The sequence below is a fragment of the Cataglyphis hispanica genome, chromosome 13, assembly GCF_021464435.1.
Source record: "Cataglyphis hispanica isolate Lineage 1 chromosome 13, ULB_Chis1_1.0, whole genome shotgun sequence".
NCBI lineage: Eukaryota > Metazoa > Arthropoda > Insecta > Hymenoptera > Formicidae > Cataglyphis > Cataglyphis hispanica.
In genome coordinates this window covers 3,692,916-3,708,347 of record NC_065966.1, presented here as the reverse complement: position 1 = coordinate 3,708,347, position 15,432 = coordinate 3,692,916, and the positions used below count along the sequence as shown (strand labels likewise).

At 30.6% G+C, this 15,432-nt stretch overlaps 2 protein-coding genes across 3 annotated transcripts; one reads left to right on the top strand and one right to left on the bottom strand.

Annotated features, from left to right (window-relative positions):
• Positions 1–96: 96 nt before the first annotated feature.
• On the bottom strand, positions 97–5,211 carry LOC126853923 (SCY1-like protein 2). Its single transcript, XM_050600113.1, has 7 exons — positions 4,522–5,211; positions 4,159–4,397; positions 3,617–3,955; positions 3,160–3,462; positions 2,618–3,002; positions 2,089–2,464; positions 97–1,993 (listed from the first exon to the last, which is right to left on the bottom strand). The coding sequence occupies exons 1-7, from the start codon at positions 4,943–4,945 to the stop codon at positions 1,483–1,485; spliced, it is 2,577 nt and encodes an 858-aa protein (XP_050456070.1). The 5' UTR covers positions 4,946–5,211; the 3' UTR covers positions 97–1,482.
• A 261-nt stretch (positions 5,212–5,472) lies between these two features.
• Positions 5,473–13,934, top strand: LOC126853921 (ubiquitin carboxyl-terminal hydrolase 8-like). 2 transcript variants are annotated; one of them, XM_050600109.1, is made up of 11 exons: positions 5,475–6,200; positions 6,279–6,649; positions 6,740–7,640; positions 7,765–7,934; positions 8,210–8,348; positions 8,462–8,617; positions 10,864–11,100; positions 11,287–11,391; positions 11,499–11,705; positions 11,881–12,236; positions 12,482–13,934. In XM_050600109.1, exons 1-11 carry the CDS (start codon positions 5,931–5,933, stop codon positions 12,594–12,596), a joined length of 3,027 nt encoding a protein of 1,008 aa, XP_050456066.1. In that variant the 5' UTR covers positions 5,475–5,930; the 3' UTR covers positions 12,597–13,934. The 2 variants fall into 2 exon arrangements, with proteins under 2 accessions (XP_050456067.1, XP_050456066.1); XM_050600110.1 differs by lacking the exon at positions 8,462–8,617 and having other exon boundaries at positions 5,473–6,200.
• The last annotated feature ends 1,498 nt before the right edge of the window (positions 13,935–15,432 follow it).

The following is a 15,432-nucleotide window of genomic DNA, read 5'->3' as shown; positions in this document are numbered from 1 at the left end:
AGCAAAGATTGTAAATTCATACAATATGGAAATGCATTCTTTATATTTATATAATTGTTAATAACAAATAAAAGTATGATCTCATAAGAGCATGTGTAACATTTAAAGCAGTTTTATTAAATTTAAACAGAAATGTACATAACATCGAAAAAACAAAAATAAACAGATAAGAACAATAAAAACAGATTAAATAATATAATATTACAAATCCATACAGTTTATATATTTTCTTTTTACAATTTTATCGAATTGTAATATTACACGTGTGATCCAAGATATTATAACAATCACATATATAAATATAATCAAGGAAATTTAATTAAAACTCAGAGATATATATTACGTGTAAAATGTTGAATAAAATTAATGTACTGTTTTGATCACTCGTCACATTTAATCACTTTAAAATAATAAAGAAATATATTATAAAATATTTTTTGAATTTTTGCAGCCTTATCATATACAATGGAGATTAGATTCAATGCTAGAAAATAATGTTGAATTCGTGTTAAAATCTTATTAATGAAATCTACAGATTATGATATATGAGCACAAGCAATATGTTATTACAAATTGAAATATGAAATGGAAACAACGATCCATGATTCTAAATTATATTTAATGTGAGTAAGAAATGTGCCTACATTAAATATTCCTTCCATTAAAGTTTTCCTTAATCCGCCACCAAGCTATATATACATCAAAGCGTGAGAAATTATGGCAAATTAAATCACGATAAAAATATTATACATTTCTGTATAAAAGATTGAGTGACTTCCATTTTATTATCACATTCGAAGTTACTACTATTCTATTCTGTATTTGTAGTAACTTGTAACAAGTTTCATAAAGTATGGATTAATATTTTTTGAAAGATATATTTCTGGTAATTGTTGAGTATTGTCGACTATACGTGAGAATATCTTTATATATAAACATATATAATTACTTTAATAATTCGTGAATATAAAAACGCGAAATATATAATAAAAGTAATAATCAAGGAAAAAATCAAAAGAGTTCACGTATAAACTTTTCTCGTTATCGAAAGATATAGTCGGAATGTGAGAAATATAAATATATGAAATATTTCAATTTCGAAAAGATTATACAAACATATTAATTTCATGTAAATGCGTTTTTTTTCGATAATTAATCTTTTTTAAAATTTCTTAAGATTCAAAAATAAATTACTTTATATAAAACATTCTCTACAAAATTATGTAACAAAATCTAATTATCATTGATATAGTACTGCAACTAATTGCTGACTCGTGCTGACATAAAAAAACGAGAGAGATCTATTGTTTTATAATTCCTTAAATAACGGTAACTTTCATCTTCGATAAAGCTGCGAGAAATTCCTCTAGATAAAGAAAATACAATATATTACAATCGCAATATAGTCATATATCATATCATTCTTTAATATTGCCACTATCTTTTTAATTTTATCATAAATTGCAAATGGATTCATGTTATCTAACTGAGCAAATCCATAATATCTTGTGTAGATGAATTAGATATGTTCGTATTGGTTTGTATATTAGTTGATGACATTAATGGTTGTAATACTCCAGGAAAGTTTGGTTTAATTTCTGGCTGTGTTGTAAAATTCATATTATTCTGGGGAGTGGTAGCGTTCCACATCGATGTGGATTGTTGTAAATTCCAATTTATAGAAGCGTTTGTACCATTAGAATTCCAATTCATTGGTCTATTCATTGGAATGTTTTTTGATGTTATTTGCATTGGGGATGTTAAAAATTGTGATTGCGTAAAATTATTTTCATTATACTTGTATGTAGTATTTTTAGAATAATCTGTCTGCGATATAGATTTTGACATGGATAGATTTAATTCATCTAAATTGTTTTTCAGTAAAGTGGCGGTTAAATCCTTTGGTTGTGGTTTTACAGGTTGTGACACAGTCTTAGGAGTCAATATAGATTGAGATTGCAATCTTTGATGCGCTTCCTGCTGCTGAATTAACCTGAAAAAAATTGTCAAAATATTTAATATTACAATTATTAATACGAGATAAATATGTAAAATATATAGAATCTTTAATATTTTGTTAAGACAAACCTGAGCTTATCTTCCATGGTTAATCCATTTTCAACATTTACAGATTTGGGACTAGTGTTCAAGGATGGAATTTCGGGTGTCAAATTAATGTCATTCAGACTATTGTTTTGCATAAAAGTGGGCGACGTTACTTGAGAAAGTGCTTGATCGAATTGTTGTGTCTCGCGACGTACCGCATCCAATTGCCGTAACGCTTCTCGATGTTCGTTAGTTACTCGATTTATCATATCAACAACTAATGTAGAAAGAGTTTCATACTGTGACATACTAAGATTTTGCTCTATGCAAAGAGGCAACAGGAACGGTAGTACTTTTGTCGCCAATATTTCTTTACCCATACCTAATTTACTATGAGTGAGTAGCATTCTGTAAATACCTGGTAACATTAGAGAAAAATTTTAAAAAAATAATATTCTACATTAAAGTTGAATTAAATGTACACAATAAGATGTAATTTAAAAAATTTTTGTTTTTCACAAAAAAAGAAGGAACGATTAATGTGTTTACACATGCACAAAATGAATATTACCTATAATAGCCATTAAAATGGCTGGTTCGCCAGAATGAGGAACTTCTTGTAGAAACGGTAATATCTGATCGAATACCAGCCAGCGATCAAAATTCGGCAACATTTTCGCGAGACACAGTAAACAGTTAACGCGTACTCCGAGACTAGTAGACTTCTTTCCTGGCGACAAACAAATCTTTTTCATTCGCGGCAGTATAGCGTTTTTAATAACTGGTCCCTCGATCATCGTCACTATGTTCGGCAACGCCGATAAACAGAGCTCTTGGAGCTGTTCCCATTCGGATTCCAATGCACGCAGTAGCATAGGCACTATATCGGTCTTAATGACTCCCGTAGGGCACAATTTCAATAATAAATTTATATTCTGCATGAGGACTAAACTGATCTATAAAAGATATATTAATACATACATTTTATATATCATTGTATAAAAATTATATAAATATTTATTTTGATATCGTTATTGTTTATTTTTGTTTGGTATCTATTGCACATTTTATTATTTCATTTTTTTTTGCATAATTGTGAAAGAATGTACTTACTTGTGGCGGATCTTCCAAAGCAAGAACAGGTTTCAAATTAGGAAGAATATGTTCTCGAAATTCCTCTATCTCAGTAACTTCCATAACCTGTAGTATACTTGGCAATACAAACGGTATCATAGGTGGATTAACCAATTCTTTATAAAGTGCAGGTAATACTCTATGAAGAGCAACCCTATGTGGCAATTGTTTCAACAGCTGTGGAAGACCTTTGTAAAATTGCGATTTTTGAAGATTGTCCCATTGGAATAATTTGTCCAAATAATTTAACGTTTTAACACCAATATCAGTAAAATATTCAATCTGCAATAATGAAAACAATACAATAGATATTATCAATTATATTTTAAGTATCTAATTTAATCAATTATTTTAAAAAATTCAAAATTTTCGATGTGTCGTAAAAAAAAAAAACACGAAAGATTTCTCAAAATATATTATTTCAGGAAAATGCTACCTTGATGAATTGATGAGCATCTAATCTCAATTCAGGACTATGACTTAACATAAGTTTTACAGTATCTCTCAGAGTCTCGGGAATTGGAAGCAACTTTACCGAGACATTGGATCCCTTAAAATTTTCTAGAAAACGTCGACATTTGCCCAATTCATTGTGTGATTCGTAAAGCGGTTGATGTTGCGAAGAATGTACTGTATATATCAGCATGCCTAAGGCAAAAATATCGCTCGCTGGTCCGTTACTACTCGCTAATATGCATTCGGGTGCCTGATAATTTAATTGAGGTTGCACAACTGCTGGAAGTGTTGGATCGTATTCCTGATACAACCATGATGGCTGTAATAAAAAAGTACAACTTTATTGAATTAGATCATTTATTAATAATTAAAATTATATAATTGCTTGTTGTGTAATTTTAATTTATAAAATATAATGATTGAATATAATTTATATATTTTTCTTAATAACTATAATTAGCTTCTAATTATATTAAAGTGCATTAATATAAATAGAATTTATCATATTGATAATTTTTTTACCTGTTTGCTGTCTGGATTTTGATTTAAGGCACAGAAGTCAAAGCCAAATATCTTCCAAGCTCCATGGATATTAATAACAATTGATTCTGGACACAAATTCCTATGCAACAGTTTTACATCACTATGTAAAAATGCCAGACCTTCTCCCAATTGTAACAATCCATAGCGTATTTCTATATCATGTAGCTTGTAATCTTTCAAATTTGTTGGAGTTGGTTGAGGTATGTTCTCATAATTACCTAAAATATATTTTATATGTAAATATTATGCATATTAAAAACTAAAACAGACTATTGCTTCCAATGTAATTAATTTCTTTAGTAATATAGAATCTAAAGTATATTTAAAGAAAGATTTGTTTACCTAATACATTAGCAAGACTAGCAAATACTGGTTCAGTTGCAAACGCAAGACTGTCCCTCGATTCTTCCAGTGGATGTTGCACAGTCAAAACTTGCGGATGTCTCAGTTTCGTCAACTGCATCACACCTCGTTTCAGAGTCTCCAATACAAGTTCACGATCTGCTTTGGCGGACCATTTATCCAGCATGCGTTTCTCAAAGACAAAAATCGCGGCTTCCTGCTTAGTAGACTTTTTGTAGCCGCTGTAAATCTTCCACAATAATCCCGGTCCAGCACTCGCCACATGAGCGGTTGCTTCAAACTCCCTGGTAACAGGATTGCCAGGTAAAACGCTAGACAGCTGTGACAAACCATACGCCGTATTTTGGACGGTATTGCTGATAGTATTGCTGACTGTGTTTCGAAGTTTGTTAAGGACATCCATCCTGGTGCTGTCACTTATTACTTGATAACGATGTCTCCATAAAAAAACGCAAAAAGTATCAGTATAATAAAAGATTTTTCGAATTAAATCAAAGTAATTATATGTATGCTCAAAGAGATCGTATTTCTCTAAATATAAAATTGTTTTAACAATTTCTCAAGCTCCGCAAATCACTGCTGTCAGTATATCACCATGAATCATCGCATCATCGGAGCATGAAATTCGTACGAGGTTCTGAAAGATCGTTTCTTTACACACTGCGATGGATTTTTTTATTTTAACTGCTAGCAACATGACAGACAGAAAATACTAAATTTCAACAAACTTTATTCAGAACATGTCCAAAATTTTGATATGTGGAATCAGCCTAACGTATCTATTAAAAAATTTTTGTTTCAGGATTCCAAATATTGCTAGTTATAATCACTAGAAAAGAAGCTCTTCTATTGGATATCAGACATTGCATATCGAATATTGTAGTATGAATATTACATTATGAATTACGAATGATTACGAAGAAGAGTTGCCGTCTTGTAAAATCGTTGCCGTTGCCCATTATCGGCGACCTGAAGATTAACGATGAGTTAACCTCGGTCTTGGCGAGACTGGCATCTACAATTCATGGAGAGATATCTTAAACCGTGCCGTGAAATTTCTTTGATTTGGAGCACAAATTTACATGGCATTGCGTAGGGAAGAAAATTTAACTGTGACGTCGCGGTTTCCTCGGTAACGTGACGGCGATACATGGTGGTTGACAAAACCTCGTAAATGTCTTCGAGTATCTTCCAATATGCATCCGTTTCCACGAATCGTTATGACCTGTACGCGGTCCTAAATAGATTAAGCAATTAACATCTATATCTATCCTTTAACTGATAGCAGTTTACACTGCTATCACTGTTATCACAGTGTACATTGCGTGTATATTCACATCACTGTCTTAATCTTGTGCCGAAGATTGTATATCGTGAAAGCGAGCACAATGTCTGAAGTAACGAATTTACGTAAAATAAATTGCGTAAATGATCTCGTACAAATCGCCAAGATTAATTTTACGGGAAAGGAGCCACATAATATATATGCAAGGCTTCCCGCTATGCGACAGAAATCTGAAGCAGCGAGGAAGGAGGGAGATGATGAGACTGCATACATTTTTTTAAAAAGATGGTTGAATTCGGTTGAATGGATAAAAAAAACTCGGGATTATAAAGCTGGTAAATCAATTTATTCCACGAATATGACTGTTGATCAGGTAGGAAGCTATATAGCATATATTGCTAGGACTTATATATCATGTATGTCATATAACATATGAATGTTTATATTCTAGATAAATGAAGCGAAAAACATACTTGCAGACTTGAAACAAAAATTAGAGATACGCTATGAGCGTAATTCCAAGAAGCATAATAATACAATGGAAAAAATGGAGATTGAAACAGATGGAATAGAAGTATCAGAGATCTATGCACCAAACAGTGACATAGGCTTAAAATTACCTGAAACACCAACTGATGATCCTTTACATGGTGATAGTGATGAATTTATATCATGCAATCAATTATATTATTTGTTACAAAAAGGAGGTTTAGCAAATAGCAGATATTTGATCATTGATACTAGGCAGAAGATTAGTTATGACAAATCTAGAATATTGTCTGACAAATGCATTAACATTCCACAATCTGAAATTACAACAGAGTAAATAAATCTTCCTTCTATATCGAATTTTATTTTTTTAAAATTCATATTTGAACTTTAAAATATTTTTCATAATGAATTTGTTTTCAGAAAAGTGGCTTTTCATTTTTTGAAATATTTATGTAAAGATAAGCATGCACATGATTTATTTAAGCATCGATCAGCACAGTATGTGGATATTATAATCTTGCTGGACTGGAATACTACACAAGAATCTCTGACATCCACTACTCATCTATATATATTAAAGAATAGTTTAGAGCTTTGGGATCCTGGTACAAAATATAACAAAATTAAGATTCTAAATGGTGGATATCAAGAGTGGCTGCAGAGATACCCAGCATTTGTGACAAACCCCAATATAGATAATCAAATAACTGAATCTAAAAATATTGAGAACGAGATTTTAGAGACGATCGAGTATCCTGAATGGGTGAACGAGAACGAAGTCGAGATCACAAAGAGCAAATTTAATAATATAAAAGCCTCTAACATTGATGTCGACGAGGAAATGGATAAAGGTGACAAGTCGGCAGTACCCAAACATACCAGATCGAGTAATAACGATGTTATTTCTTCAATCAAATCCAAGAATTTTACTAGTCAAGTAACGATATCAATTGACGGCAAACGACCGTCTTTGAGAGTGGGCGATAGTGCGAATGCACAACGATTAGAGAGTCCAGATGCATTAGTTCCTCAGCATAAAATATCATCGAATAAAGTGCCACAAAATGAGACGAACGCAAAGCCAGTCATCGATCGCAGCAGCAAACCAACCGCTTTGAAGACGTATGATCCGCGATGTAAAGAAATATTAAAGTTAAAGAAAGAGCTAAATGAATTGGCAAAATCAAAGTTGAAGCTGGCTGAGGAACTGTTAAATCAGGAATGTGAGCTCTATTCTCAACGTGATGACAAGTACAGTGCTAGTGACGAAAATTATTTACGCAACGAAATAAAATCTCTAAAAGTTAAACTAGAGGACATGGTATTTACTTATTTAACAGTTTATTTCAGTTTTAATTTTCTCACATTATACAGCCATAAATATTAAATAAATTGTAATCAATTTTTATAAATATATTACATTTTTATCAATATTTACATTGCAGCACAAAATGTACCTCAAAATCGAAAATGAGTTTAATATGTATGCAAACGAAGCAGATACAATTAAATTTAATCCTAGTGACGACAAAGAGAAGAACAATCTTGAATTCAATCTTTCTCTTTTGAAAAACAAAATTAAAGAAAATGAAAGCAAACGAAAAAAGTTACATGAGTAAGTATATATTCAATTAAAAAATATTATATAGAAATTGTATTGCATGATATATTTTAATAAAATAACAAAAAACATAGGTCAGTACAAAATTAAAAACAATGCCAATGATCATTCACTTTTTTTATATATTAATTATTTTAAGCAATTATGAGAAGTTGTTGAGTGATATTTTAAATAAATAATGTCTTCTTTATTGTATTAAAATTAGATTTTATAAATAGCAAGTTTATTTTTTGATTTTTATTGAATTGTGTTATATTGTATGATTATAGAGATTTTTTGGAAAGAGAGCACAGGGAAATAACAATGAGGCAAAATGATAGTGATATCCACAAAGAACCTTTAAAAATGGATGGTTCATCTGTTAACACTGGCTTGGAGCGCTCTTATTCAAGTCCAAATTTACTGCAGGTATGAATAATTTTGCAATACATTCTTACAATCAGTTTGTTCTCTTTTGTTTATCTATTTAAAATAGAAATCGCATAATTACACACGAACATTTCTGCGTTAAATTCCATTAGTTGGGAGATCGTAAAGCACCTCAGGTAGATAGAACTTCTAAGCCCTATATATCGCCTCGCAAACAGAATGGATCTATTGGGAATGAAAACGTCAAAGTGTCTCCTCTTAATTGGGGGAATCGGGAGGAACGAATGACTCCTATTCACGGCAGTGTTGTAAGTACTTATCCGGACAAGAATATGCGCGGGTGCTTTCCGGCAAAATTGTGCTAATACGGTCTTACAGACATTATCGTAGCTTTTGCTTTCATTAACGCATTGGGGCATTGAGAATAAATATTCGACTTTCGATACAATATAACAAAACTAATTATAGTAGTTCTCAGTCTTCCATTTCATATAATGCTTTGCATAATATTGTATGTATGATACTGAATGATATACTGCCATAATAATAACAGTACATGATCCAAAAATACTGTTTATATAGACATTAAAATATCAATTAATGTCACTATCAGATTTTAATTTAAAGATGTTTTGAAATTTTCTTACATTATTCCAACAATTTGAAAATTTGGTTCATGTAATATAGTTTAAAATTTTAAAAGGAAATATATACACTTTAAAAAGCTGCTCTCAACAAAAATAATGTAAATATGTAAGAAAGAGAGAGAAAAAAAATTTTCAGGTTTATAATAGTTTGATGAAGAATTATTCTATTTCAAAAATTATTTTAAAAGCAAATATAAGATAGTAAACAGCAGTATGAGAGGAAAAGATAATAGTAAAAGTAGAGAAAAGAAGCAAAGGGCCGACATGTAACATATACCTACATAGCTGGTCATTAAAGTTCTATTTAACAAGTATTACAATTTTAATGGCCAGCAATATATTTATTCGTATCATCGGAGTATAATTTATTCGTATATAATCATAGGAATATAATTAATAGGAGTTTGAAGATACTGATACATACGCGAACCTGTACAAGAACACGTATTTAATGAGTATGAAGTTGCAAAATCAAAAATTTTGCGATTCGTGGAACACGTGTTCCACAGTCACGTGCTATATAACACGATGAATATATGAGCACGTGTACACGCACACATTTTAACACAAGGATGGGGTTTCTTAATCCAATCTGTAGACGACTTTCTATGATTAGCACTGTGCACACGCACATGTGCCAGTGTCCGAGCAATATTAATCAGATTCAGGATCATTTGTCAAAGGCGCTGTCTTCCGAAAGTATTCGCAATATTTACGTTATAAAGAGACATTTTCTACAATTATTAAAATTCATTATAAAATTGATTATAAAAATTAATAATATCCTAAAAAACCATTAAATGAATAAATATCTCAAATAAATATATATAAGTGTACTGGCTAATTTAATTGCTCATTAATTTAATAGAACGGTATAATGTTTAATTATAATCTAATGCACAATAATTCAATCAAGCATATGTATGGATATAGTGCTTATTATCTTATGATCAAATAATTTCTAATTTGAATGTGATGGAAAATGTTAAACAATGGTGTATCTTCACAAAAAATTTACTCCACTACAATTGCTTAATTATTTTAAAAAGGTAGTGATTAGTAAAAAAGCAAAATGTGTGCTTTATGTAGTTTACATTAATGTTGAAATAATTTATCTAACAGAGAGATATATGATTAAAAAATTAGTCACTTCGTATAATGCGGCATCCGGGATACTTCAGTGCTTTTAAAAATTGTATCTGTAATATTGTGCGAATATATTTTTTTTAGTAATTCTGTTATATAATTATTTTATTATTTATTTTGTGAAACTAATTAACTTAATGACTTTTTAACTTATAAGAATTCTCATACACTTTTGTCCATCTCATACACTGTTATCCATTTATATTGAAAAAAAATAGTGTTATTTGTTAAAAAGTAACAAATGGCAAATCATCTATTTATAAATATGTCAAAATAAATACATTATAAGATTCGATTGACCATCGCATGTTGTAAATTAATCGATAAATCTCGTACTCTCTTATATGCTGGAATATAGATCGCGTATTTTTTATTCTACAATTACAAATTTCTAATTTTGTGAAGGATTAATTATTATAGTTATTCTTTTATTATATCTGAAAATTACAAAAATCTGAAAATTATAAAAAATGAATATTTGAGACGTTTTCTGTAATCATAAATATTATGAAAAGTTGATGAAAGTTTGTTTAAAAGTTTAAATTTAAGTATGTCTGGAATAGGTATCTAATATTAAAATGGAGTGTTATGTATAAGAGACGAGTGGTAAAATTAAACTGTATTTTCCGACGGAAAGATCTTTTTAATACACTATCTCTTGTCATAACATGAAAGGTGTATGGTATGCGTGTGTATTTATGATACAGTGATAGAGTTGATAATGTGTTTTATCAGTAAAAGTAATTTTCTTATATTTACAGCATCCAGGCACAACTGGCTTGAAGAACTTGGGCAATTCTTGTTACATGAACAGTATCATTCAATGTCTGAGTAACACAACGAATTTGGCGAAATACTTCACCGACAATTCATACGCCGACGATCTCTATACAAGTAACGATAATATGACACAAGGCCAAGTCGTAGAGGAAGTAGCTCAAGTAATTAAAGCACTATGGAGAGGCCAATACAAAAGTATATCTCCTCATGATTTAAAGGTACTTTAGTTATGACTTTTAAAATTTTAATTTTAATCTTGTCTTACTTTCAAGCATCAAGCAAATTCTGAATCGCTCTATTTTCTATTTTTTAAATTTACACTTGCATTTGAATTATATTTTAGTTTTTTATATTGACTTTTATATATGTCAATGTAATTTTTATCTCAATTCTATTATTACTAGGTCGCGGTCGGGCAATATAAATTACAATTTGAAAGTTACGAACAACAAGATTCTCATGAGTTTCTCACATTTCTCTTAGATTGGATGCATAATGATCTCAAAAAGGTAATAAGTCTATGATTTAAAGCGATAATGATAAATTAATGACTAACCGACATAATTAGTGTGAAAACTAATTACAAAGAAATACCAGAATTGTCTTTTATTTATAGGAGGCGAAAATGCCGATTGAAATGACTAATGCGGAGAAAGAATGGGACAAAGCGATGAATTCTCAAAGATCCATAATATCGGATTTATTCTTTGGACAACTGAGATCTACTATTACATGTTCATTTTGCAAACAAGCGAGTACTACATATGAGACATTTAATAGTTTAACAATGTCTTTACCTCAGTCTAATCGGTGTACTTTAAATGTGAGTATTTTATCAAATCGTATAATTATTTGAATTAAATATTAATCTTCTTGCTTTGTATTGATAATAAATAATTCAATCGATTAAATTATTTACCAAAGAGAAAAAATATATTGCGTTTTATTGTGGGAATTATATGTTTCATGTGTAAAAACGCTTCGCTTTTTTATGTTAGGATTGCATGGAGAAGTTCGTAACGGGACAAAAGGTGAGTGGATGGAAATGTCCCAAGTGCCAAACACCTCGCGACGCGACAAAGAAATTTGATTTTGTCAAACTTGCGCCCATTGTTGTGATTCACTTAAACCGTTTCGCCGAGAGCGGTGGATGGTTGGAAAAGCGCAACACCGCCGTTGATTTTCCCCTCACAGGATTCAACTTAAAGCCTTATCTCGTTATGGAAAATACGAAGACGATCATGACGAATAATATCCGCAATTACAATTATACTCTTTATGCAATGTCCAATCACTATGGAACGATGGATGGCGGTCATTACACAGCATTTTGCAAAAATGCTACTCAGAATAAGTATGTATGACAAAGTTGAAAAATTTGCGTAAATTATTAAAAATAAAGTGTAAAATTTAATGTCAATTTTTTTTTTTTTTTTTTATAAGTTTTGTTATTAGAGAGATAATCTTTTATAAAACGTACCATTTTTCGCTAAATTTATTTTATATTTCTAGATATTTTGGGCTTTAATGATGATAATCTGTTACATAATGACATTTGTTAATGTATATATATTTATATGTAATAAATAATATTTACAGATGGTACAAGTATGATGATCAAACTGTCACGGAGGTATCGCCGAGTCAAGTGAAATCTCAAAACACGAGTGCCTATTTATTGTTCTATACTTCGTTTCCGAATACGATAATGTAGTATGAAGATGTGACTGCGCATGCGATTAACACTCGAATATGACTAAAGTCTTAATAGTTTTAATATAGTGCTGTACAATCTTTCTCTTAAGTATAATATTGCGCTAAATCTTGATCTTACGAGGAAGATTATACAGTAATGTGATTGACACACTGTAGATATAAAACGGTATATTTTGTATTATAAATTCTGTGCGTGAGCAAAAAGAAAAAAATGTATAGGGGCTGTGACGGTATTAAAAGCTTTATTGGTGCTGGCATTCATTAAGAATATGTAAATATATAGAACGGTGGCAATTCCTTTCTGTATTTCCAGTCTTGCAATCTTTCGCCTTAGAGAAAAAGTGAAATATAGTTCGAGAATATTTTAATACTATTAATGTATGTACAGCTTCATATATATATTTATATTTAGATATATTAGTCAGATTATGTTCGATTCAGATATAAATATATATTGTATTCATTAGCAGTTTCATCTCATATGTATTAATATGTATAGCAGAGTATTTTGTTTTTTTGCCATTGTTTTCTTTTTGTTTGCTTTTGTATTGAAACAAAATGATATGGGCCACATAATTCTTTATTTTATCGAGCAGTTTAGATAAAATTTTTGTAGGCGAGAAATTTATTTTAATTAAAAATCATTGTATATTTAATTGTATTTTCTATGGATGGTCTCGACGATCATCAAAAAAATGTTAATTGACGTAAATAATAGATAAAACGTATATATCACATACAATTTAGATTGGCAGCATTAACTGCCTTCTTGCTGCGCTGCCAGTATTGTTGCAATGCGACCATTTTGTACTTGAAACGCTTTATTGAAAGTTAGAAACTAAGTTTGAAAACTTAAATGTAATTAAGTTTCTTAATGGCTTATATGTAACGAGAGAAAAAAAAATTTATTTAAATAATATTCCGTTATGTATGAGTCATTATAAGCTCATCTAAGAATGGGTTAGAACAGCCCAAAGAAATTATGTTTGACTAATCAAATGTAACATCAGGATAGATTATTGTTTCAATGGATATATAAACAATAAACCAAATATCCAGATATTACGTTTATGTACATATATATATATATATATATATATATATATATATATATGTGTGTGTGTGTGTGTGTGAGATTTACGCAGAATTTTATAAATCTAGCCATTATAATAGCAAAGATTAAATTAAAAGAATTTAGCGCAAAACTCAACAGTTCATCATGCAACTCGCGTTGTTGCCATATATAATTATACTTTATCTATGAGATGCATAATATATATTTAAGACCATAATGTTGTCGAAAATTTCAATAACATTACTACAACTATGTCTAATATATCTTTTTGCTTTATTTGCTCCCTCTTTTCAACAACAATTGTAGTTAGGTATATACAACTTTTCATATTTTTATTTATCTTGTACACGTTCTATCTCTGAATCTTTGATTGTTTAAAAGTGTGTTGCTAATTTATGCTAAATGCACAATTCAAGGTTTCTTTATGAATTTTTGCAGATATATATGCTTGCAAAGCGAAAAAAATTTGCGCGATTCTTATCTACAACCTATAACATGATTCTGAAAATTAATTTCGCAGATATACGTTTAATGAATCGATACTTAATAAATATGGAAAAAGATATTTTAAATATTTCTTTAATTCTATTAATTGGGAACTGTTTTGATTTTTACACGAATCTCTTAATATCAGTTTATCTACATGAGAATATTAACAAAAATTTGCTCTCTCATTGGATTAATATTCTTTTTTATGATCGGACAACTTATGCGTCTGTATTACAATTTAAATGCATTGCCTGATTTAGGACTTTAAATTATGTAATATTTTTGAACATTTATATTTATATAGAAAATAAGAGTAAACCCTTAATAATGTTTTACTTTTTCAATTATAAATACTTTAGTATTTTCTTTCAGACTCCATGCATACATTTGAAAAATATGAAATTTCAAAAACATATTAATAAGACAAATCAATTTTTGATACGTTAAAAGAAAATAATAAAATTAATATGTTATTTAAATATATATCACATAAAAAAACGATAAATTTTTTTTAAGTTTAATTTTGCAATACTTTATAATACAAGCTTATATCTTTATCAAGTCTAATTTATAATTATATTATTGTGACAAATATGTTGTTGGCGAAGTGCCTCGACTCTTTTACATTTTATAAATCATATATAAAGGCGTTCGCATATTCGTTTATTTGTACCAAATGCACGATGTACAACCGGTCATTAGAATTAACATCGGGGTAGGAGGATTCAAATGTCGCGGCCCCCCTTCACAAAACTGCCGAACTTCAGCGCGTCGTTAATAATTCTCGCGCAATCTGTAGCTCAATACACGTTCGCGCGCTCCGAGCCTTAATCGGAAACTTCTCGCTATTTTTCTCGGCCGCCACCCTCGTTAAGACAATTTATATTCTTTTATCCTTTAATGCGACTCTCGGAGTGCACCCTCTCGCACCCCTCCCAAAACGCTCCGTCGACGGACGCGCGCGCGTAACACTTGGCCCCCTTCTTCTTCACAACTTTTTCCATATTCCAATTAGGGATATTTCCCATTGATTTAAGGCCCGGTCGTCGGGAGGCGAGCGAATATTAACGGCTTAACACCGCGATAAATTTACAGTGCCGATATGCCGCGGGCATATCTTCTCCCTCGTGGCACATACCCCTCCTCCCCCTCCCCCTCGCGCCGTTCTAAGAGCAGGAAAAAAAAATTCCCCGGAGTAGCGTGGAGAGCGTCGTCAGGACTGCGCGCTTACGCGTACGCCAAGTACTTTACGAGTCGCAAAAACTCTCGT